The 24,203-nt window shown below is 42.9% G+C and overlaps 1 protein-coding gene across 1 annotated transcript in view; it reads right to left on the minus strand.

Annotated features, from left to right (window-relative positions):
• The window catches only part of LOC6598467 (neurogenic locus Notch protein), a 39,758-nt gene extending 17,054 nt beyond the window's left edge, over positions 1-22,704 (minus strand). The window contains exons 1-2 of the mRNA XM_002023659.2: positions 21,712-22,704; positions 10,106-10,196 (exon numbers count right to left, since the gene is read on the minus strand). Of these exons, the coding sequence (XP_002023695.2) occupies positions 10,106-10,196; positions 21,712-21,841 (221 nt within the window). The 5' untranslated portion in view covers positions 21,842-22,704. The remainder of the gene's footprint in view (positions 1-10,105; positions 10,197-21,711) is intronic.
• Between the last annotated feature and the right edge of the window lie 1,499 nt (positions 22,705-24,203).

Raw genomic sequence — 24,203 nt, forward strand, 5'->3', positions numbered from 1 at the left:
GACAAAGTAGCCCCATTTCCGCCCCAGACCTGGACACTGGACCACTTTCACAGCTGCCACGGAGAGGTCTGGGGCTACTGATGCTGGGGCTGGATCTGCACAGATGTTGCAGGCAGGTTCTAGATTTCCTACTCCTCTGGAAACACTTCTATGAAGGGTTTTTCTTCTGCAATTCTTCTTTTTCGATGCCTGAGAAAACCAGGCCGAAAAATCGGCTCAATAAGCTTCCCATAAACAATATTTTATACGAAAAAAAAGAGGTAAAAAACAAGAAACAAAGCAGGCAACAAATTGGTGGAATAATGACAATGATGCCACCATATGCCACACCATCCCCCCCCCCCTCTCTTGGTCTCTCTTCGCCATCTCCACTCCCCGACATTTGTTGTTGTTTTTGTTGTTGTTGATTTTCCCTTGAGAAAACAATTTTTATGTACGGTAATTTGTGCGCGATCTTGATTGCATATTAAATTTTTCTTCTCCCTCCTCCCTAGTACTCCCTCTCCATCTCCCTCTCCATCGCCATCTCCATCGCGAGCTCGCATCTCCATCGGTTGGTGCTTCTACTTGGTCTTCCAGGGGTCTCTGGCAATGAGAAAATTACACGCATTGCTGGGGCGCGCTGTGCAACAGCAACAACAACTGCAACTGCAGCAACAACAACAACAACAGCCAATGAATAATCATTAAGAGGCGGCTGCTGACCAGGCCAAAAGAGATGCTGCTCGAAAGAGGGAGAGAGAGAGAGAGAGCGAGAGAGAAGACTGACTGCTGGACCAGGAGGAAAAACGGCTTTTCTTTTTTAGCGTTTTTTATTTATTTTTTTTTTTCCTTTTTCTTCTTCTTTCAGCTTCGTACTTCCCGTTACAAGTGTGTGAAAATGCTTTAGATTTCGATTTAGCATTAATTTGTAGCAATCGACAAGAGAGAAAGAGCCAGCGATAGCGGGGAGGCAGAAGGAGAGGCACAGCACAGGCCCTGCTCTCTGCTCGCTTGTCGATTGAAATCGAAGATACAAGAAGAAGCAACACGAGGGGGAGAAGGAGGATCGGCTGCCGAGGGAGAGCTCAAGAGGAGCCTGGACAGGCTGAGGCAAACAGTAGTCGGAGTGCCACAAAAACAGTAGCAGTAGCAGTAATAGTAGTAGTAATAGCAGTAGTAATAGTAGTAGAAGAAGAGCAAAAGTAGCAGTAATAGTAGTAGCATAAGCTTCTATTAACGTGCGATTATTTTTTTGAAATTAACGCCACTAAAAAACACTGAAATCTAACAACAACAAAAATAGCATGCAATAGAAACGGTAAAAATGGTAGAAAACTTCAGCTTTGGCTACAAAAATATCATCAGGACACGTATAAAAAAAATCGCATGAATTTTCAGTCCATTAAATGCGAATTTTTGACAATTTGGCGGACCATCTCATAATTTGATTTTTTATTGTCTAATTTATGTTAAAAATAATCAGGAAACTTGGCAATATTTACAGCATGACAATTTTTATTCATTTTAAAGTGATCTCAATTTTGTTTTTAAGCCTTTGCTAAATGTAAAAAAATAATTCAAAAATAAAACCAATAATAATAATAAATAAACAAGAGGTAATACAAAAAAAATAAATAAAATGTTTTCAATATTTCCAAGACCAAAAAACTGTGAAAAATAATAGGAAAAAATAGGAATAAACGCATAGAATATATTCACAGTAGAGCTTCCATAACTTTTCTACAGTGGCAAAAAGCGTTTATGTAAGTCGAACGTTTTCTTCCGATAATAGGGGTTCGAATTATATTTCGTAAAGATCTAGGTTTTTTTAAGTATTCAATTATTTGCGAGCAAGAAGTTCTTCGATAATTTGAGATTTAAAAAAAACTGTTCATAAAATAGACAAAAAATAATACGAAGCATCGGGTAAATTCCAAAAGAGAGTAAAACAGTAGCGGCACTGTCGTTGCACTGCAGTTGATCGGACAGCAAGCAGTGCAAGTAGAACAAGCAGTGCAGCAAGGCAGCATCGAGTCTCATTTGCGTTTGTGTCAGGCGATCTCTGATGCTGATAAGAGACGGCGAAGGGGGTGGCCAAAAAGGCGAAACGAAACAGGAGCGAGCGGTGGCCCTCCCCCGTGCCCCCGTCCCCCCATCATTCAAATGAGGTGTCAGGCTTTTTGCTGGCCAAGCATAGAAAGAGATAAATAGAGCGACAGCGACAGCGAACCACCAGCAACCAGCAAAAAAAATAGCAAAAAATTAATGTAATATAAATTATACTCGCACACGGGAGGAGGGAAGGGAGGCAGGGAGGCTGTTCGAAATGGAGTTGGTTGGGCTCGTTCCAACGTCGGTTGGTAACTTGTTTTCTCGAGAGAGCGAGAGACCGAGAGAGAAAAACGTGACTAGCATTGGTAGTCAGTCCACAGGCAGGCCCCTCCGTAGGCAATGATCCTAGCCATGGTCGAGAATGAGTCACAGAAGCAGCAGCAGCAGCAGCACAGAGAACAGAAGCCGTTAGTTAGTTATCATCCTCTCTCGCAGGAATAGAGGAAATTATAGCCATCAAAGAGTGGACACACAGAAAGGGAAAATCTCTGAAAACCGCAAACAAAAATCTCACAAGAAATCGAATTCTGTGAGAAAAACCAAGAAATAATCTAATCACAGATCAGATCTGATCAAAGTACGGGAGGGGGGCGGGGTGGATATTAAACCTCGATTCCATTTCAATTTTGCGGTCTGCAAAAATCATCATAAAAGCACCAAAAGAGTGCGAAATAGTATGGAGTAAAATGCTGTACAATATATTTTTCTTCTCACGATCGATACGAATGGGTAACCGCAGCAGCATCCAATGGAGGGGGGGGGCTACAGTGGGGTGTATAGATTATGTTTGAGAGAGCGTATGATTTAATGTCATCGCCCGATGATCATTCATCTTTTGGTCTCCATTTGGACTTATCTACGGCTTCCAGAGAGCCCCGCCCGCCTGCATACCACCAGCAGCAGCTCCTGTTTATCGTGGGGTCTTGTTTTCCTTATAGAGTATCTAATTTCTCTAGTGCAATTCACACGATTCCCAGACACAAGCACACCATGTCTGTGTGTGTGTGTGTGTGCAGCTGGCAAACGGTTTTCTGCTGAGCTTTGCACAATATCAAGATCGATCGATAGAAGAGTCAGCCAGCAGAGAGGAGGACAAGGAGGGTGCAAGGAGGAGGCAGGCATTAAATGTGCTTATCGTGGCACAAGCATCGCCAAAGCTTCAACAGAGAGAGAGAGAGAGAGCAATCAAAGGTTCGGTTTTCGGAATCCGTTGACAAAAGCCTCCAATTAAAAGCATAATTTTTCTCGTTTAACCGCCGCCTATCGCCGCTTATCGATCTCACAGTCGCTCCCCCTCCCCACAACAATCGGTTGTGTGTTTTGTGGCCTACTGTACCTCTCGTATCGCTTTGCTAATTAACATGATCCATGATCCAGTGCGACTCTCAGCGAATTTCTGTCTAATTAGGGATGCCATTTGCCCGCGGATCAGTTGACGGAGGGCCGGACAAGAGATAAGCTCGACCTTTGATACTCTGATGATCTGGTCCAGTGCTCGTTCCACATTCCATAACTGCAGCCTCCAGAAGGGGGGCAGAGAGCACACTTCTCGCATTACATGATTATTCGGTGGTGGTGGTGGTGTTTTTCTTTTCACGTGAAAAACTACTCTCTTCTCTCGCCCTCTTCTAGGGAATGGGCAGGTGCAACATTTCTCTCTCTCTCCCTCTGCTTCCATCTCTTTCGCTTCCTTTCACCCAGACATTTGCTATTTGTTTAGCTGGAACAGAACAATGGTATTTATGGGATGACGATGTGCGTGACGTGACCCCGTCCGTCGCCGCCTTACAAAATTTTACACCCAAGAAAGAATTTTCTCCCCTCCCCTCCACTCCCCTGCCCCCCCCGTTACCATCCATCAGTGGTCTATCCATCCATCCATCCATTTTCAGCTGTTGTTTGTGGAGATTTAGGGTCTTCTTTCGGTTTTTGTTTGGTTTTTGCTTTTGTCGTTTTGTGGCTCAGGTAAAAAGGCATCTCTCGCCGACACTGGTCCGTCAAAATGGTTTTTACAGGTTCAGGTACATACATAGATACAGATACTCGATGCACGGATACAGGTTAGAAATAACTGTGCCCCCTAGAAGAGCCAATTGTGCAACACATGGGGAAAGTTCTATGGGATACGGCATAAGATCTGTTTCAAAATTCATTTCTAGACCATAAACCAAACGATTTGGTAATCGAAATGAATCTCTGGAAAAACCATTCCATATATCTACATGTGTGTGTATGTATATTTCCATATAATTAACATGTGTGTGTGTGTGTGTGCCTGGGAAAATCTTGCGCTTTTCTGCGCTCGAGATGAGTTATGACAAACAAAAGTCCCAGATTTATGTAATGCATCATTCAACATTCGAATAATTAACATCTTTCCTCCCCCCTACCCTACCACGTCTCTCCCCCTCTCTCTGTTTTTTTTGCTTTGATCTGCTCCACACACAGCTCCATCATCATCATCATCATCAACTTTTTAGTTTCATCTTCGCTTCTGGCTGCTTGTTCCATCTTCCATTATTCCATCCTCCATCATCCAACGTTTCGTGAGAATGCGCAACTTAATTGAGTTTCAATAAAACGTTTTAATTTGACCAGAGAGACAGAGACAGCCACAGAGATGGAAAGAGAGAGAGGGAGAGAAAAAACCTGGCCAAAGGAATTTTGTACGCCAACGCCTTGGACCGAAAAAACCAGAGCAGGAGAAGGCCAAAAAGGGGCAACAAACAGCAAAAATATCACACAAAAAAGGGAGCAAAAAGGGCACAAAAGTACAACGAAAAGGGAGTAAAAAGGGTAGAAAATGAACATAAAGAAGGGAGCCAAAAGAGTGAGAAGAAGTCGAACAAAAAGGGAGTAAAGCGCAGGGAAAAAGGGAGTTAAATGAAGAGCAAAAAAGGAGTTAAATGCAGAGCATAAAAGGGAGTAAAATGAGGACCACAACGGGAGTAAAACGAAGAGCAAAAAGGGAGTAAAATGAAGAGCCAAAGGGGAGCAAAAAATGAGTTAAATGAGTAAAATGAAGAGCAAAAAGGGAGTAAAATGCAGAACAATTTTGGAGTAAAACGAAGAAAAAAAGGAGTAAAGTGGAAATATAAAAAAGTAGTAAGATTCAGAGAAAAAAGGGAGTAAAATGAGGACCAAAAAGGGAGTAATACGAACTGCAAAAGGGGAATAAAATGAAGAGCAAAAACTGAGTAACATGGAAAGAGAAAAAAGGAGTAAAATGAGGAGCAAAAAGGGAGCAAAATACAGAGCCAAAAAGGGAGTAAAAAGCAGTGCCAAAAGCAGATCAAAGGGCAGGAAAAAGGGACACACGCACACACCAAAAAAGATCGAAGCGAAGAATGTAAAATGCAAACGGAATGCACAATAAAAATATTCGCTACGGCTATGCGCGGGTTTTTTTTTCGGGATAGCACCGAAAAAAAAATATAAAAAAATCAAGAGACCTCGAAACGTGGAGCAGGCAGGATCCCAAGGGGAATCGAAACGATCTCGAGACTTGTGTAACACAGAAAAGCAATCAGAGCAGGTTGCAAACAAGTTATTTTTTTTCAACATTTATTTTGGGGAGCCCTTCCAGAGAGCCCTTCCATCTTTTAGCGCTCTCCCTGGCCTCTCGATTCACATCCGAAGGATGGCCGGACATACGAAAATGGCCGCCACTGTGTAAATGTGTCATCCCAAAGATACACAAATGTTCGCCTTTCCACACAGATTATCCCCGATGAAAGATTTTCCATTGTCATTTCCCTTCGAGACCTGGATTTGGGGCCGGGGCCGAGGCCGGGGGTGGGGTGGGGTGCCGTGGCCATGTCCATGTCCATGGCCAATGGGCTTGGGCTTGGGCTTAATGATGAGTTAATTAAAGTAATTGCAGCCTCGGTTTTCCCCTTCTTTGGTTTTTCCATTTCTGGTTTTTCACTTTTTTCTCTTTTCTTTTTGTATTTTTTTTTTTTTGTTCTGCTGCGCTGTGTGCGTGTTTCCAAAGAAAACGCCAAAGCCAAAGAAGCAACAGAAGAGGGGAGAGGAGAAGAGGGGAGAAGCGAAGCGAAGAAAACAAGTGATCCGAGAACCAAAGAAAAAGAACATTTTTCAAGTGCAAAGCGTGTGAGCCAAGAGTTCAAATAAAAACGTAAATTGTTCAGACGAGAATAGTGTCTATGTGTGTGTGTATGCGTGTGCGTGTGTGTGTGTGGTGGCCAAGAAAACAGACGAGGCACAGAGCAACCATAAGAGGCAGGCAAACAAAAGACTTAGGCAACAAACTTGGACTTCTTCGACTCGACTCTCATTCCCACTCGCTGCCACACAGCCACTCGCTGCTGCTGCCGTCGCTACCTTCGCTCTTCCCCCACGCGATTCACTTTCTGGCATCTAATTTTGTATTCCCCTCGGAAAGGGGGGGGGAGGGTCTGGTTGCAAGGAACTTCCCTTCAATGCAGATTTGGCCACAGCTACATTTGCATCTACAGAGGCAACACTTTCATTCTCTCCCTCAACGCCCCATCTACCTATCTATACAAGTATCTATCTTTTGATCTATCTGAGGTCTGCCATCAGTTTTTTACAACAAATTTTAGACCATTTTTGGTTTCAAAATTGCAATCTTTAGAAATATTATAGAAATTTCGATTAATTTATCGTATATTAAGATACAAAACCTCTTAAAACAGCTGCCAATACTTAAGTGCGGCTCTATATCTATCTATCTATCGATCTATCTGCCATCCATCTACAAATACCATATTTTTGCCTATCTATCAGAAACTGTTTCTTTCTATATCTCAATGTATCTATGCATCCAAAAACTAATCATATGATCATTATCGATACTCAAAACTTCTTAGAATTTATTTTTTATATTTAATCGAAATTTATTTATTTGTAATTTTTGGTAACCAAAAAACGATGTCAAGATCTGCCAGATCTTTAAGGTTAAAGCTATCCCATCATGAGTGCCTTTACCGAATCGAGCTATCAACGAGTGAAATCCTTCTAACAACGAGTAGAATCCTTCTATCAACGATAACATCCCTTAACGAGTACAGTTACCAGTCAACGAGTACATCTATCTTTCAAAGATTATATCTTATATATGCATGTGCTTTTCTACCATAGAGTATATCCATACATGTGTCTTTTAACGATTATATATCTATATATTTGAACGAGCATACTTTCCTATAAAATATCTACCTTTCAGCGAGTACATCTGCCCATCATTCAACGAGTATGTCTTACTACCAGCGAGAATACAGCTATCCATCCATCCATCTATTCATATGCTCAATCCCAAGCACATTTAAGACCCTCTTTGTGGTGCGTAACCACGGGAGTATCTTTCAGGAGTGCTCTCTGGCCAACCCCAAGTCCAATTACTAGTTTAAGCCATTAAAATCCAGATAAATGCATTCCTTCTTCTTTAAGTTTTGAGATTTCTACTTATATTTCTTCCATTTTTGGTCTGATTCATCAGCGAGTGAAAGAGAAACAAAAAACACAGTTAGAGATCGTATCGATCGTTTCGATACTTCAAAAGAAATGTCCGCCAAAGAGATTTGCTGTTTGCTGTTTGCTGTCGTACGATGCTGCTCATTAACATGTCATAAACCGCAAGTTTTTCGATTCTTTTTGTGTGTGTGTGTGTGGAGGCTATAAGCGGGTCGGGTCTCTTATTTGCCATATAAATCAAAGCCATTGTTCTGGTCGAAAAGAGTAGAAGACTCGAGTCGAGTCGAGTGCATAATTGAGCAAAGCGAAGGAGAGATCGATAGATGGTTGGCTACACGACATTTGACATGGCCAAAAAAAGGCAAGTAACAAACGTAGATCACAGAGCCGTAGAGCCGAAGAGCCGTAGAGCCACAGAGATTCGACATAAACGCTTGTCGTGGCAGTCTCCTCAAACTGCATCAAACTGTAGCAATCAAGTCAATTAAACAAACAAGACGACAGGGAGTCAGTGTGGAGTCGGAGGAGATCCGCAGAGGAGATCCAGCGGAGGCCCAGTCTCCCAGGTAACTCGTAAAAGATCGTAAAAGCCAAATAAAAGGCAAGCCACACAGCCAGGCCGTAATCATTTCGCGTAGCTGCTTAGCCGCTAGCAATTCACAAATCAAGACAATGCGGTAAATGGATCAGCCATGGAGGATCCACAGAGAAAGAGAGAGAGAGAACTGCTCTCAAGTCTCAAAAGTTCAAAGCGATCTTATCAAAGAGGTAGAGAGGGAGGCCATTGGCTGGGTCGTGTCTTTCTCCTTGGCTCCAAAAAAAATAAACAAAAAATGGAAGGAGACTAAGCGGGCTTTTATGTAATTGCCCAAAGATAGATGCCCCTTCCTCCCTCCCTGCATCACAGACGGAACAAGGATCCCCCGTCTATCGGTTGTTCCTTTTTCTTGGGATTTTTGCATATGTCAATCAAGTCCAGGAGACACACATTTCAAGGACACATTGCACGGAGAGTGGAATACTTTTAATTTAACTTGAAATTTGTCTAGACAGAGAGGGAGAGACAAAGGAAAGTTCGAGGAGGAGGAGGAGTAGGCGGAAGAGCAAGACAAAAGCGCCCGCACAATCCTCAACGGATCGGATCGGATCGGTCGCATCATCGCATCGGGTTCGGGTTTGGGTTCGGGTTCGGGTCTAGGTTCGGGTCTGGGTTCGGGTTCGACGCTGAACGACATTCCTCGCAAATCGGTTTGCCCCTAAACGAGCGAGAGAGCGACTGGTTCGTGCCTTGGGCTGGTTCGCATGATTTTCACTTGGTTCGTTTTGTGGTTCCTCGTTTTGTTTTCGGTTTTCGGTTTTCTTTCATTTTGTTTTTGTTGTCTTTGTAATAAATCAAATGCGGCCCAAAACAAACGGCACGTACGCAACGCATAACTTTGTTTGAGTTATTATAAATAGAGAGAGACAGAGACAGAGAGACAGAGAGAGGGAGAGAGGCACAGGGACGAACGAGTATCCATATATTTTGACAGACTGTCGTTGAAACAATTTTTACGAGTCTGTGAAGCGGGCCAAACGGACGGCAAAGACCAGACCAGACGAAAACACAGACACCAGAGAGACAGACAGAGAGACAGACAGAGAGACAGAAGAGACCAGAGACCAGAGACAGAGACATGGCATAATTAAAGATCTCTCAGTGCATGTGGAATAAATATCTTTAAGAAAAGATCGAATTGCATTCCATGGCGAATGGCGACTGGGGAATGGCGGAGGAAGGTTTGGGTTTTCGGTTTCGGTTACGGTTTCGTGTATCCGAAAATCGGAATCATGCCAAAACTATTTTTCGAGATCCAATCATCTTCTGGGATCATCAGATACATATAAATACAGCCAAGAAATCGACAGAAATGTTCAAATGAAATTGATTCAAATTTATATTTATTTTTCTTCTTTCAACTTTCTTATAGGAGATAATAAAACAGAATATAACGGTATAAAAAATACCAAGATATACCAAAAAAGTACTCAACTAATATTAAAAAAAAGACACCGGAATAAATAAGTTTTTAAATACTTTTTTAATAAATTTGAATTTGAAGACAATTTTTTTTTTTGGGCAAATTTTTCTGTGGAATTTTGTTCAGCTTTCTTATAGGAGATAGGAAATCATGATATTAAAAATACCAAAATATACCGAAAAATACTAAACAATTATAATTATAAAATACAAAAAATAACGAAAGAGAAGTACAAAAAATACCGAAATATACCGAACAAATATCAAGAAGTGAAAAAAAGTACAAAAAAAATACTGAACAAATATCAAGAAGTAAAATATACCGAAAAATATCAAAAAGTACAAAAAATACCGAAAAAATACCTTTTTAAATAAATTAAGTAAATTATTATAGAGGAATGCCAGCATTTGGAAAGGTGTGTGTGTTTTATTGTCTTTGAATTTCATTTGGAGGAAGATTTTCGGGGAGTAGGGGATTCTAGAGTGAGATTTCTAGAGGGATTCAAGGAATGGAATGAAGAAGATATAACTTACGAGCAATAGGATTTTCCGTTGTTCTGTGTGACGCAAGTGCCGCCATTCTGGCAGCCCATATGTGTGCAGGATCGGGCCATCAACGCGGTATCTGGAAGGACACAGAAATGCAAGTGTGTGAAAATAAATAGAAATATTTCGTTGATATTTAACATAGATCGATCCACGCCACGCAAGCCCAAGTATGCCCAAGTATCTTCTTCGGTAAGTTATTCCCCTTTTGGTCAATCAACTCCTGCCATGAGAAGTACTACATGCGACGAGTACCAGTATCTGTGAGATCTGGCCAACTTGTCGCCCATTTATGTCTACTTAACATGCCACAGAGACGAGAGGGGGGGGCACGGGGGGAAACATTCTTGTTTGTTGCTTCTTCTATTCCCTCAAGGAGAGGGAGTCTGTGCTTGTATCTGTGTATCTCTGTGCCTTTTAAGGGCACACGGGCGGCATGTCAAAGTCACATCGTCATCATCTTCGCTCGTTCGCCGTGTCCCCCCCTGTGCTCCCCTGTTCCGTGGCCAATCGCACAAGAAGGAAGGTTCACTGCACTTGGAACTGTCCAGCGTTGCAGAAAAAATAATAGCAGGGGCGCCAGATACAAGCAAAGAAAGCGGAAAGACTGAAAAGTTCAGCAATAAAAAATCACTCTGGAAATATGCTTATTCCAATGCAAAAAAAAAAAAAAAAAAAAGGAGAAAAAATAGTATCTGGCACACGAAATTAAACAAACGAAGCCGCAAACAGCCAAAAGATATATACATATATATAAAAATATATATTTGTTTGCTAATTGGGCGTGTGGCGATTTCCTGCCTTGTCGCGACGGTAAACGGTAGGAATTGGGGGAGGGGGGAGGGGGGGAGTCTTGGGGGCCGGCCTGGGGCTGGATTGGGGTGCGCGATTCGGTTCTCGGACCCCGACGACAATAAGTTTTGATTGCCACCGGGAGGGAGGAAGGGAGGGAGAGAGAGAGATAAATAAATCGCTTTGTCTGCGGCCCCGAATGGGGTAGGGGAAGGGGAAGGGGAAGGGGAGAGGCTCTGCCCTGAAGGAGGGGGCTCTGTGGCTTGCATACACAACGACATAAAGCCACTCTTTCGATCTACTGCTCAGCCACACTGCGAGAGAGAGAGAGAGGGGGGGGTCCATTGCTAAGACACACTGCGAGAGAGAGAGAGAGAGAAATATTTTTTGTATTGGCGAAAATTTCTCTCAGTGTCTGTCTGCGACTTCGTACACACACATTCGATGATCGATGGCTTGTGGACAAGACGTGGCATAAATCTTGCAGATACATCTGTATCTGTATCTGTATCTGTGGCAACTGGCAGTCCCTGATTAACAGGCTAATGACAGCGACAGCAACAACAAAAAGATACAAAGATACATAGCTTCAAAGTTGAGTCATTCATCTCCCAAAAAAAAGAATGACATGGAGTGCTCTCCTCAGAGGATGCCCTGCATTTGATTCGCTCCCTCTCCCCCTTTTCGTATCTGTATCTGTATCTATAGCTGCCTGTATCTGCATCTGTGTGTAAACTAATTGACCTCAATTAATGTAAAAAAAAAAAAAACAATAAACAAATGCAAAAGAGAGAGAAAAGCAAATAAAAGTCAAAGTCAGTCAGTCGATGATGGGTGCGGTGCGGTGCGGTTCTCTTCCACTGTGGCTTAGCACCTACCCATCCCGCTCGCTCGCTCGCTCTCTTTCGGTGTGTCTTTGCTTCGTTTCAACGATCGAAATCACAATCTGCCCGGCGAGAGATTCGCCAAGTCACAGTCGCAGTCACGCCTGTTTTCATCGAATGTCGTGACTGCGAGAGAGATGCACAATCCGAAATCCAACTCCGAAATCCAATGCCCGCTCCAACCATCCATTACACATATCGTTAGGCATTTTTAATTGGGTCTTAACCGGGCTTAGACCGACTCAAGCAATTAACAGCTCATTTGTCTGTCTGCTTGGAGCCGAAGAGCCGCCAATTTTCATGTGCAGGCATCTGTTTAAACGGCGCGTAAATACCAACAACTAGCACCCCCCCTCCCCTCCCCCATACAATGTAGATTTTTTACAAGTGCCGGTAAATCACACGCAATAAAAAACAAAACGGAAAAAAACCAAACACAAAATCTTTTCACGCTCTGTCGATGAAGCGTTCAGTATTCTCCACCTCTCTCCACCCCCCTTTCTCTCTCTCTCGGTTTTTCGCGGGTGGAAATTAATTAAGTAAAGCCGCCACAGAGGTAGCCAATGGGTGGGTGGGCCACACCTCTTGGGGTTTCTGTCACCCTTCTGTGCGATCGGGCATGGAGTGGCGGCATCTGTATCTCTGGGATACCATTCTCTCTTCCAGCGTGGCTTAGCACTTGAGTTGCAGCTCACCCACAAAACGAAATTTCGAAGGCATTCTTTGGATTCGTTGCATTTCTGGCCCTCTTGGCACCTGGGTATCCTTTGGTAATCGTTTATCGTTTATCGATAACCGGTTTAAATGTTCAACTAAACAAAAAAAAAACAGTCCTGTCTCCGGGGGCCAGACAATACTGTGAATGTTTAAACGCTCCCAAGCGGCGGTGGCGCTTATCGAATTTGAATTTTTCTCTCAAGAAATTATGTATAAAAAAAAACAGCAGCAGCAGCAGCAAAACGCTATCAGCATAATAAAAAAAAAACAGCTGCGACAACTAAAAGCAACAACAACAACAAAGAAACCACAACGAAGCAACAAAATGGCAAAAAACAAAAAAAAAACTAAAACAAAACCACGGCCAAAAATTTCTCACGCTTTTCTCAAAGGCAACAAAAACAAAAGCAAAAGCAAAAAAGCAAAAGCAAACAAAAAAAAAAACTATATATTATATAGATATAGATATCTGCAAAAATACAACGAAAGACTGTAAGAATAAAATAAAATAAATATCAAAAAAGGGCAACCAAAAACCCAAGGATGGAGGCGAACAAATCTTCGATTAATGTAAATAAATATAACCCCACTGGCAGGGGGGTGGAGGGGGGGGGGATGGGGTGTGTGTGGGTCATGAATGAAACCAGAAGCTCTTTCGGTCTTATCGTCGGAGCCCCCGGGCGCCGTTCCCCCCCATCCACGACGAATGGAAGCCAAAGGCAAATCCCTTATCGGCGGTTCCTCCTCCTGCTTTGGCCCCCCCCCCCCGCAAAGCGCAGCCCCAACTCGAATTAGAAGAAGTCCATTCATGATTTCTGTGCGAGCAGTATTTCGCCATGAAATGCAAATCAATTTCCATCAAATGGGTGGCTTTATAGAACGAGGAGCACTCTCTCAACTCTCCTGTATTCAAGGATCACTTGAAGGCTTTTCTTCATCTCTGACTGATCATAAAATGCCCCTTCCCTGCACTTCCAATCAATATTATCGCTGAAATGTCGAAAATATACTCAACGGCTAAGCCACACTGGAAGAAGGGGAGTGTCTTTCGATCAGTTATCAATCTGCGGATATGCTGTCTTTGCGGATAGATCCCAGAGAGCCATGATTGATTGTTGCCTTAATTGTGGATCGGAAAACCTAATACCATTGCAACAGATGCCCCCAAATCTACACATGTTGCAACAACAATTCTGTAGACCACAAAAACCACAAACTTCCTCCCCCTTAAAAAGGCATGAACCAATTCTACGAATGAATTGGTGGGGTCTGGGGTTTGGGGTTTGTTTTGGATAGATAGAGGGGGATGGGGGGAGTCTTTTGCTATCACCGACGACAATTCCGACTGTGTGCGTGTGTGTGTTTGTTGTGTGGCCTATTAATCTATCAAAAAGCCGTAGACGCAAGACGTTTCGATGGGTCTTCGACCAGACCAACAATAGACGAGGCCGCTGCAGCACATGGTGGGGGGGGGGAGCGAGGCGGCACGAGAAGAAGCAACCGCAAAAGCAAAGGCAAAATTCCATGCCACATAACCCAAAAAGATCCAAGAAGAGAGCCAGATAGAGAGAGAGAGAGAGAGCAGTCATTGGTTCCCACACTCGTTTATACGTTTTACGACTTGCCCCTCCCCCCCCCCGCCTGTCCGCCACACCCCGCCGCTGCTCCCCATAGCCGTGGTCTTCTCTTTGGGGCCTCTCTCTCCAGCGAGATCTCGGCTACTTTTTCATTAACACTTTACAATCTTTCAGCATTTTGTTGCCACTGCCACTGCCCTTGCCCCTGCCCCTGCCCCTGCTGTTGTTACAACGCCTCTGCATGCCTCTCCCCATCTCTTGCAGTCTCTTCTTCGTCTCCTCCATTCCATTCTCCATGTTTCTACCTATTTTCTATTCGCCATTGCACACAAAAGTATTTATTTTTATTGAACGTTTCATTCAAGTCGCCCCCACTGCCCTGCCCCTGCCCCTGCCCCTGCCACCGAACGATCGTTCGATCTTCAGTCTCAGAGTCTGTTTCGCTCTTATCAGTGCAGCAGCATAGAAAGCTTTTTGCGTCGCAAATTGTGGATGAGATGCGGATATTATCATATTTCAGTACCCCCTCCCCCCGCCACCCGCCAAAAGATAATACCAATATCGAATGACACACAAAACACTTGAAGCCACAATCAATCATGGCTCTCATGGTTCAATCAGCGAAAAAATAAACATTACCCATTGACAAGTGATTGAAAGATAGTCCCCTTCTTCCAGTGTGGCTTAGCCGTTGAGTATATTTTTGCCATTGTTTAGAAGTGCATGGAAAAACGATGATAGAGTATGGGGCATAACCTCAAAGATCTTACAGTTGAGAGAGTGCTCCCCGCCTCCCCGGACCCCTCCAGCCATCCACTTGATTCCCATCTGTTCCCGCGAATGATTAGCATAATGTGACCAACCAAATGAAAGATAATATTATGAAAACGACGACATGGAGTATGACCTACCCTACGATGTAATTGAGCGAATGATAAGCGGGGAGGGAGATAGTGGGAGGGGGAGGAGGGGCTGGGGCAGGGCATTGGGTAAACAGCCCCTAAACGGAAGAGAAGCGCATCTGCAGTTGTAAGTATTCCATGCTCTGTTCTGTTCTTTTTTTTTGGGTAATTGAAGTGCACTTGAAAACATATGCGACACTTTGACAAAATCCGCCCTCACACACGCACAACGCAGGAAAGAGATGCAGATACACTGCCCCAGAGAGAGAGAGAGAGAGAGAGCGAGCGAGTAAAAGGAAGTATTTCAGGAAACGTGGGAAACATAGAGACCATCCATCCCTCCCTTTATTTGAGAGAGTTCAAGAGGTCGAGGCTGGATCAAAATGCGCGCCAAACGCTACGCAGGCGCACACGCACACTTTCAGATACTTTTACACGAACCAACAGACACAGATACAGATACAGTTGGTGTTACACGACCACGACGACGGCCTTATTAAAAGGGTTGCCCGTCTCTCTCTCTCTCTTCAAGTTGAAAATCCATAAAAATAATGGGCATATGAGTGATATTATATGGATGTATCTCTCTCCCTCTCTCTCGCTCTCTGTCTCTCTCTCTCCGTCTTTCTGGCTTATTGTGTAGTTTAAATAAACTGAAGCATTTAACACTTCCGGCAGACATTCGACAGCGTGTGAATGTTTAGCCAAAGCTAAAAAAAAAACACAACTTGGATTCATATTTACTTATCGGTTCGGCTTTTGTGGGTAGGGATGAGACGGACTGGGGGGGGAGGGAGGGGGCTGCTAATTTGTCACACAAAAAGAGAGAGGAGCCAAAGATACAGATACTCCTTTGGTGGTGGCGCTTCAGCCAATAAACCCATCGACTGGGAATGGCCCTATGCAAATGTCCGACAGGTTGCTGCATCTGACAGATACATTTGGATGTCATTCGATGCTAAGTGATCGCTTCAACTCCAACTGTGAACTCGGAAGATGCTAATGACCGTGTGGAAGCATTAATTAGCTGCGCAGATACTTGTCATTCGAGATACATTCTGAAGTGGCAGCTGCAGAGGCTGCTGCATGTGTCTTCTGGATGTTTATGCCATTTGAAATGTATCTTTAATGGTTGAAGCCAACGAAAAGTGTATCTTGAAGATATCTAGTAGCTTAGAAATGTACATTGAAACATTGCAGGAGTATCTTAAAGATATCTAGTGGCATATAAATGTATCCACTTAATCTAGTAGCTTAGAAACGTATCTTCGCTATTTGCAGTGTATCTTTAACATTAATAGTGTATCTTCAAGATATCTAGTGGCATATAAATGTATCCACTCTATTTGCAGGATATCTTAAAGATATCTAGTAGCTTAGAAATGTATCTACGCTATTTGCAGTGTACCTTTAACATTGCAGTGTATCTTTCAAATATCTAGTGGCATATTAATATATCCACTCTATTTGCAGTGTATCTTTAACATTGTAAGAGTATCTTAAATATATCTAGTGGCATATAAATGTATCTACGCTACTGGCAGTGTATCTTTAACATTGCAATTGTATCTTTACGATATCTAGTGGCATATAAATGTATCTACGCTACTGGCAGTGTATCTGTAACATTGCAAGTGTATCTTTAAGTTATCTAGTAGCACATAAATGTATCTACGCTTTTTGCAGTATATCCTTAACATTGAAAGTGTATCTTTCAGATATCTATTAGCTTAGAAATGTATCTACGTAACATAGCAAGTGTATCTTTCAGATATCTAGTAGCATATAAATGTATCCACTCTATTTGCAGTGTATCTTTAACATTGCAAGAGTATCTTAAAGATATCTAGTGGCATGGAAATGTACCTACGCTTTTTGCAGTACATCTTTAACATTTCAAAAATATCTTAAGTATATCTAGTCGTATAGAAAAGTATCTACGCTATTTCCAATACATCTTTAACATTGTAATTGCATTCCTAAGGCCCAAAGATATCTGTAAATGCCCATTGGTCACACCTGTACTCAACGTTTTGTATCTTTAGCAGTTTCTTCATATCTTTAATGTATTCATACCATTTCGAATGTATCTTTAGTACATTTTATGCTCATTTGAAGTCAAACAGTGTATCGTTATGATGTGTAGACCATCTTTAGATACATTTTAGCTCTCTATTTTATAATCTACGACCAAAGTATCTATGCATCGCACCACTTTAGCCTCAAATCTATTGCCTCTGCCGTGTACTGCTCTCAGCGCCAACAGATGATTATCCGAGACACGCACAAGTCCAGAAGACCAGAAGACCAGCCCAAAGATACAGATGCGAAGCACTTTTCAGTTTCAGCTCGAGATACGAACGAAATCAACGATTGTCGTCGATCCGCTCGAGTGTATATAATGATGATTGTCTATTCCAAGTCCCCTGATGGACACAAGAGATGGAGAGAGGAAGGAGTAGGCTTTTCCTATGCCAAAAAAGTGCACTGTCTCCGAAGAGAGAGAGCCATGGTCGCATTTGTTGTATAAGAGAAACGAAATGGATCGCATGTGGGCCCCAAAACCGAACCGAATCTCGCGTGCAGGGCATGAAGAGGGGGCCAGCCTCAGTCCCCAGTCGAAGTCTAAGCCTGGCCCTGGCCAAGAAGCAACAGAAAGAGAGGGAAAAAGAAAGAGAGACACGACAAGACGACACTTTGGGGGTAATATCTATAAAAATTGCTGTTGGTCTGGTCGGATCGGATCGGATCCGTTGCTTCGTTTCTTTCTCATTTGTTCTCGTTCTCGCTCTCTCCCTCTCTCTCTCTCTCTCTCTGTGAGTTCTCTCTCTTTCGTTTTGCTTGAGGTTGTCAGCCTTTTTGGACCCGTCCCAGGCCAGGCCATGCCATGCCATGCCATGAAGTGTTTCCTCCTCCTTCTTCTGCGTCTTCTTGTGCTTCTCCTTCTCCTTCTACTGATTCAATGCTCAAGAATAAGACACACAAAGCGGAGACCAAGAAACAAACCCAAGAAGAAGGTTTTTCAGCCATTCAGAAGGAGGAGGAGGAGAAAAGAAGAAGAGAAAAAAAAACTTGTTCGGTCAGTGCGTCTCTTCAGTATCTCTGTCTTTGTATGTATCTCGTGGCTGTGGCTATGGATTGTGTATCTGTGCATGTGTGTGTGTGTGCTGCGCCCTGGCCATAAAGAAAACTCATTAAACTGGCCAGAATCCATAGCCCGAGAGAGAGGGAGGGAGAGAGAGGGCAGGTCCATCATTAAAAACCACCCAAAAATATGAGATTTGGATCCCATCGAATCCATTAGATCGATCCATCCTTTGACGACTGTTTTCATAATTAGTTGGGGCAGCAGCAGTGGCACAACCATTTGTGGCAACAGGCATTTTCCCAAGACAACAAAAAAACTTGGAAAGTTGTCAAAGCGAAGAGGCAGAGATCTATCTGTATCTGTATCTGTATCTGTGGCCTGGGAGGAGATCGCTGGGAAAAAATACAAATACAAGATTTCATGTTTATGCAATGCACGGCCTCTCTTTCTCCCTCTCTCTCTCTCTCTTTCTCTTTCTTTGGGAAAACATATCAGAATGATCTATAAGATCTGCTTCGATCTTTTCTGTTAACTTTTTCTTTGGATTTCCGGAGAGACTTGCCAAAAAAAAAAAAACAAAACAGGGCAAGGCGAAATTCTACCTGATCCAAAACCTGAGGCAAGACTCGGGGGGCAGGAGTCGAAGACGGAGTCGGCGTCGGAGTCTGGCTTGTCCAAACGGAACTGCTCTTCAGCCACAGGCAGGGGCAGGTCCCGGGGCAGGGGCAGGGCCAGGGGCAGGGACTATATCAAGTGACCAGCAACAAAATAAAATTCTCCTGCTGCTCTCTGATTTTTTTGTTGTTTCTTTTGGGCTTTATCAATTTACAGGTTTTGCTTGCAACAGTTTGCGGCAAGGGAAAGGGCAGCAGCAGTAGCAGCGGGTAACAGCAGATTTAACACTTGAGAAATTAGCATCGCCTTTAAGTGAATTTTTTTTTGCTGTTTTTGCTGCATTTTTTTGGTAATTTTTTAATTAAGTCTCTTCTCGGGTTACCGATGAGAAAGTTACCAAACGGCTGGCTGGATCGATGGCTGGATCGATTAATTATGAAAATGTGACAGTAAATGGTCGATAAGTGGATGTCTCAAATTAATTGAGACGCCGCCATGAGAGGATCCCAGCCTCCTCCCTTTTTTTTTGGAGACACTTTCACATTGCCAGGAGACGGAGGTTTCGCCCTTCATTCGTTTTTCTCTACGGTTGCAACGCTCTCTAAGGGGATATTTTGGTTTCCATTTGATTTCCCATTTCCCAGCCAGGCTTTCATTTTATTTCCATTTACCTCTCGGGGCGATGATCCACTCCGATTCTCGATCATAAAATGCACAATTAACGATCCGCAAGCCACACGGATAGTCTGCTGTATGAAGGATACACATACAGACGTCTAGTAATTCCTTGGAGTGGAGATCGAGTGCAGGGAGTGCATGGGCAGGGGCTAATTAAGGACGGTTCTGTGTGCGTGACTTACAAAAGTCAAGAACCATTTTAGGGTGTTCTTCCAGGCAGGCAGGCAGGCGGCCAGGCAGGATACAGGAAATAGCTAAAAGAACCCAACACGAAGAGCGAGAGAGTGCATGTCGAACGACATTGAAAAGAAAACAGGCAAAAAGATACAAAAGTATCTGGAGAATAGAACGAGAGAGAGCGAGAGCGAGAGAGAGCGAGAGAGATCGAGAGAGATCGAGAACTTGTTTGCGGTTCGGGGCTCTAGGTAGGAGCCCATCCATCTGGTTCTCCCCCTTCCCCTCCCCATTCCCATTCCCGTCTCTCTACCTCTCCGTCGCTGTCGCTGTCTCTCTTTTGCCCGCTATCTCTGTCTCTTTCTGGCTTATCGTAATTCGATCTTTGAGCAAACAGCAAAAAGGACGCGCCTGTGCAATATGCCGCCAGGAACAGGAACGGTACCCCAGCGAGAGCCGAATACCCAGGGGTTGCTCCCGACTCTCCTGCCGCCGCTGCCGCCGCCGCCGCTGCTTCCATTTTTGGCTCCAGGAGCAGCGGCAGCAGCAGCAGCGCAGCACAGCTGTCGTTTTCTGTTCTCTGATGAAATCGAATGCGGTGGTTGGTTCTTTGGTTCCCTCGTGGAAACCGTTACTTATCCCGAACCTGCACAAAAAATGCACTCAAAGGCAAAACAACAAAAAAAAAAACAGCCAACAACTGTTTTCCAATCTTAAAAGTTGAATAAACTTGAAAAAGCCGCGGAGGAGGAGCTAAAATCTGGACAAATTGCCCATTGATTGATCCCATGCCTCGTATCTTGTATCTCGTATCTTTTAGGGAAAATGCAAATGGTTTTTTTTTTCGTCAAGAAACAGGAGAAAATTGTTTGAGAGGCGGAAATCTGAGCTGAGGAAATGCTGCCACCAAATGGTTCAATGATCTGCCACCGAGAAAAGGTACATGGTTTTATTTTTTGTTGGAAATGATTATTTAATTGCTGGGATAGAGACCTCATGATTGATGATCCGCAGACCGAAAAAAAACTTTCAAGAAAATGGATTTTGAGCAAGGATTTTTAATGATTATTTAAGGTAGTATTTTTTTCATACGTTCACAAGTCGATTTAATCCAAAGAAATTCTTTGGAATTATTATTTGTATTATTTTATTTATGTGTTATTTACCCACAAATCAGTGAAAATTCCACTTAAAAATTGTAATTCCTGGAAAGTTTGACATTTACTGCGGCTATCCGTACACCTACACACACACACACATGCATGCATACAAATGTATGAACGTATGTACTTATGTATGGTGTTTACATAATGATTAGACAAGAGCCAGAGCCAGGCCAAGCCCTGTTTATGGAGTGTTTCCATATGCAAATAGGGCTGGCTGGCTCTTCTTTTATAGCGAGTGGAAATGGAAGTGTTTGATGGACAAATAAAAGTACGTGGACAGTTCATGTTTCTTCATCTGCTGTAGAGGAAATGTCTACTCAAAATAAATACATACCAACAAAACAAAAAAAAAGCATCAAAATACTAAGCAAATACTGATTTGCCGACGGCATAAATGATCTGTAAAGGTGTGCACAGCGCATACAAAATCGGAGAGAGAGAGAGCGAGAGAGACGAGCCTGCAAACGAACAGAACAGATCATGCGCAGCCAGCAAAGAGAGAGGGGGGAAGGAAAGAAAAGAGAGCAGGCGGCTGGCATGGGCTGCAGCTGAGAGAGCAAGCATTAGCAGCATTGGGAGCGGGAGAGAACGGTAGCGAACGAGAGCCTGCAGCAACGAACGAACGAGCGAACGAACGACCGACCACCTGTCCGAAGACAGACAAAGCGAAAAGCGAACCAGCCAGGAAAAGGGAACCCCGAAGAACATACAAACGAAAAGGAAACACGAAAACAGCATAAAAGAATGAGGAAAAGGTGGAATGAGGTGTTTGAAGCAGCACAAAGGAAGGGGAAATAAGAGGAATGCGCGAAACATGAGGAATTTCTATTTGAATGGATTTCTCAAGTAAAAGGAATTTTTCAAATTTGTCCCTCAAAAATATCTAGTAGCCCCAACCAGCAGAAACTCCACCCCTCCCACCTATGTTGTATGTATGATCGTTTCCTAACCGTTCGCCTCTTTTTCGTGTACTTATTTTCCTTCTTTCGTACCCCACTTACCCGTTCCTTGGACGCTGCTCGGCAAATTTGCAAACGCCAGCATCAGCGTCAGCGTCAGCAGCGGCAGAGCGAACATTTTGTTAATCCAAGTGAATGCGCGACTGCGCTGTCTGCTGCGCTGCAAATGCATTGTAATCCAGTTTTCCAGTATTAGTATTCCTTCCAGTTGCTGTTTCTTTGCCCGATTCTTTTTAAGTGTGTTTGTGTGTGTGTTTTTGCTTTGTGTGTTGCAGTTCGTTTTGTTGCTTCTGTTGTTGCACTTTATTTATTGTTGTTTCTCTTTCAAATCTCGTTAGTTAATGTTGCACCTTTTTCCCCTCCCTGCGTCTCCTCTTTCTATGTATTTAGGAGCCAGGCGGGCAGAACATTTGAAAAGAGTCGCGCTCCCGACAACGCCGACGGTGGCAGAGACGTCAACGACGACAACAGCGACGACGACATTTCCACGCAAAAAAAAAATATTAACAAAAAAACCAGGAATAGTGGCAAATATTTTTGCAGCAGGAACAGAAGGGAAACGAAATTCAAATTCTTCAACGGACACGAGACGCTCCTTTCCGCGCTCTCTCCCGACGATTACACGCACGCACACACAGAGAGAGACGCACACACCGATACACGACGCACACACTCGCGAAGTATTTGCTGTTTTTCCTTAGGGTTTTCCTTTCGGCTTTTTTTCTGTGGTTTGATATTACTTTTGGAAGGAAACACCGTATGGGCTATGGCCAGATCGGGCCTGCCATATTGTTGTTTTTGCTGCTTTTGGGACACACTCGATTTGCGTGTTTGTTGTTATGGTTGTCGTTTCTTTTTCACTCCTTTTTTTTGAACAAACATGCACTAACTATTTCTCTCTTTCCTTCTTTCTCGTTTGCTGTCACCCAAAAAAATTTAAACTGCAGGCAATGTGAAATATACTATTATTCGTGGTCTTTGTCCGGCTCAACAACCCGTTATCAACTTTTGAACCTTTTTTGACTTGACGACGACGCGCTCAGCAACCGCTCGGTTCAAAAAAATTGGAAATTTGATAACATTGGACCGCGGATTTATCGATAAATGAAAACGATAAATTGCTCATTTCAAATTACGCTCTCCCAACTCAGTTTTTCGTTGCATGTATGAGCACGACAGAGCAGCAGTGTGGCCGCGGATACCGTCTGACCCTCAGAAATATACCGAAACATACCTCATTTATACCACTCATTTTCAAAATATACCGAAAATAGCAATGAAAAACGAGCTTTGCCCACTTAAGCCCCTCTACTTAAACAAGCGAACAACTTGAGCTAAACCGCGTAAGATAATACTGTTTGTAAATTCTTCTCGTATATTATCCTACATTCGCGAATTTTGAGATGCATTGGCAGCATGGGGCTAGAGATCTTATGTTGCTGAGAAACAAAAAGGTATGGAAAGCGGGTAAAATACTCAGCCAAATACAGCGCATGCATGGTTCAGCTCACCCGTTTTTTTAACATACCATGAAGGCTTACAACGCACTCTCGCTCTTTCGAGTCAATTGTTGCTAAGGGAGAGCGTGTGGTTAGGCTCATGCGCAGCCAGCCGAGGGGATCGAGCGAGCGAGCGAGAGAGAGAGAGCGCAGAGAGCTCTGTTTGTGCAGCTGCGACTGCGCTCTCTGGCCTGCGTTCTCACTCTCACTCCTGCATTATTTTTATTCGAAATTTCAAAATGGCTGCAACCAGAAATTAAAAGACTTGTTTTCCCTTCTATCTTGCCTCTCTTTGCTCTACTCTGTTTGTTCGCCCTGTAGTTGCTGTTTTGTCCGTTGTTAGGCACTTGAGTATTTTTGCGTCTTGGTATTTTTTAGCTGTGGGTTTGGTTTTCTCCTTTTCAATTAAGGATTTAAAAAATTTGGTTTGATTTTTTAAAATTAAGTTTCAGTTGAGTGAAAGCATGGCTTCATCTAAAAATTACAGGTATTCCCTTGCAACAAATTAATAATAAAATGGGGTTTAATATCGTGGAAAAAAGTCCTAACGACATAACAAAGAAAAATATGAAAAAGATAAAACAAAAAAATATGCGAAGATTTAAATATTCAATCATGTTTTAATACATTTTTACCATTTATGTACTTTACAGTCTCCAAGGATCCACCAAATAAAAGAATTTTTTTTTTTGGTAGCATTTTGAATTATTTTATTTCGTTTTTTTTTATGGTTTTTTCATTTCAACTAGTTTGAGTTCTTTTTTGACTTAAGATTTAATTGAATTATCGTTTTCGTTTTTTGTTTTTGTTGTTTCCTTTTTTCTGCTTGCATGCTTTTCCTTTATACGCACTTCGTTCTTAGTTATCGTTTTCCATGCAGTTCACATTTTCCCTTTCGTAATTGTTACAAATATAATGTACGAATACTTGGCTTAATAGGATTTTGTTTTCTTGGATTTATTCTCGTTTTTCGTTTCTCGTTTAACTGCTATTTAATTGAACGCTTAATTGAATCGTTTGATAATTTATCCAAAA

The sequence above is a fragment of the Drosophila persimilis genome, unplaced genomic scaffold (genome assembly GCF_003286085.1).
Source record: "Drosophila persimilis strain 14011-0111.01,24,50 unplaced genomic scaffold, DperRS2 tig00000579-arrow-pilon, whole genome shotgun sequence".
In the NCBI taxonomy this organism is placed as follows: domain Eukaryota; kingdom Metazoa; phylum Arthropoda; class Insecta; order Diptera; family Drosophilidae; genus Drosophila; species Drosophila persimilis.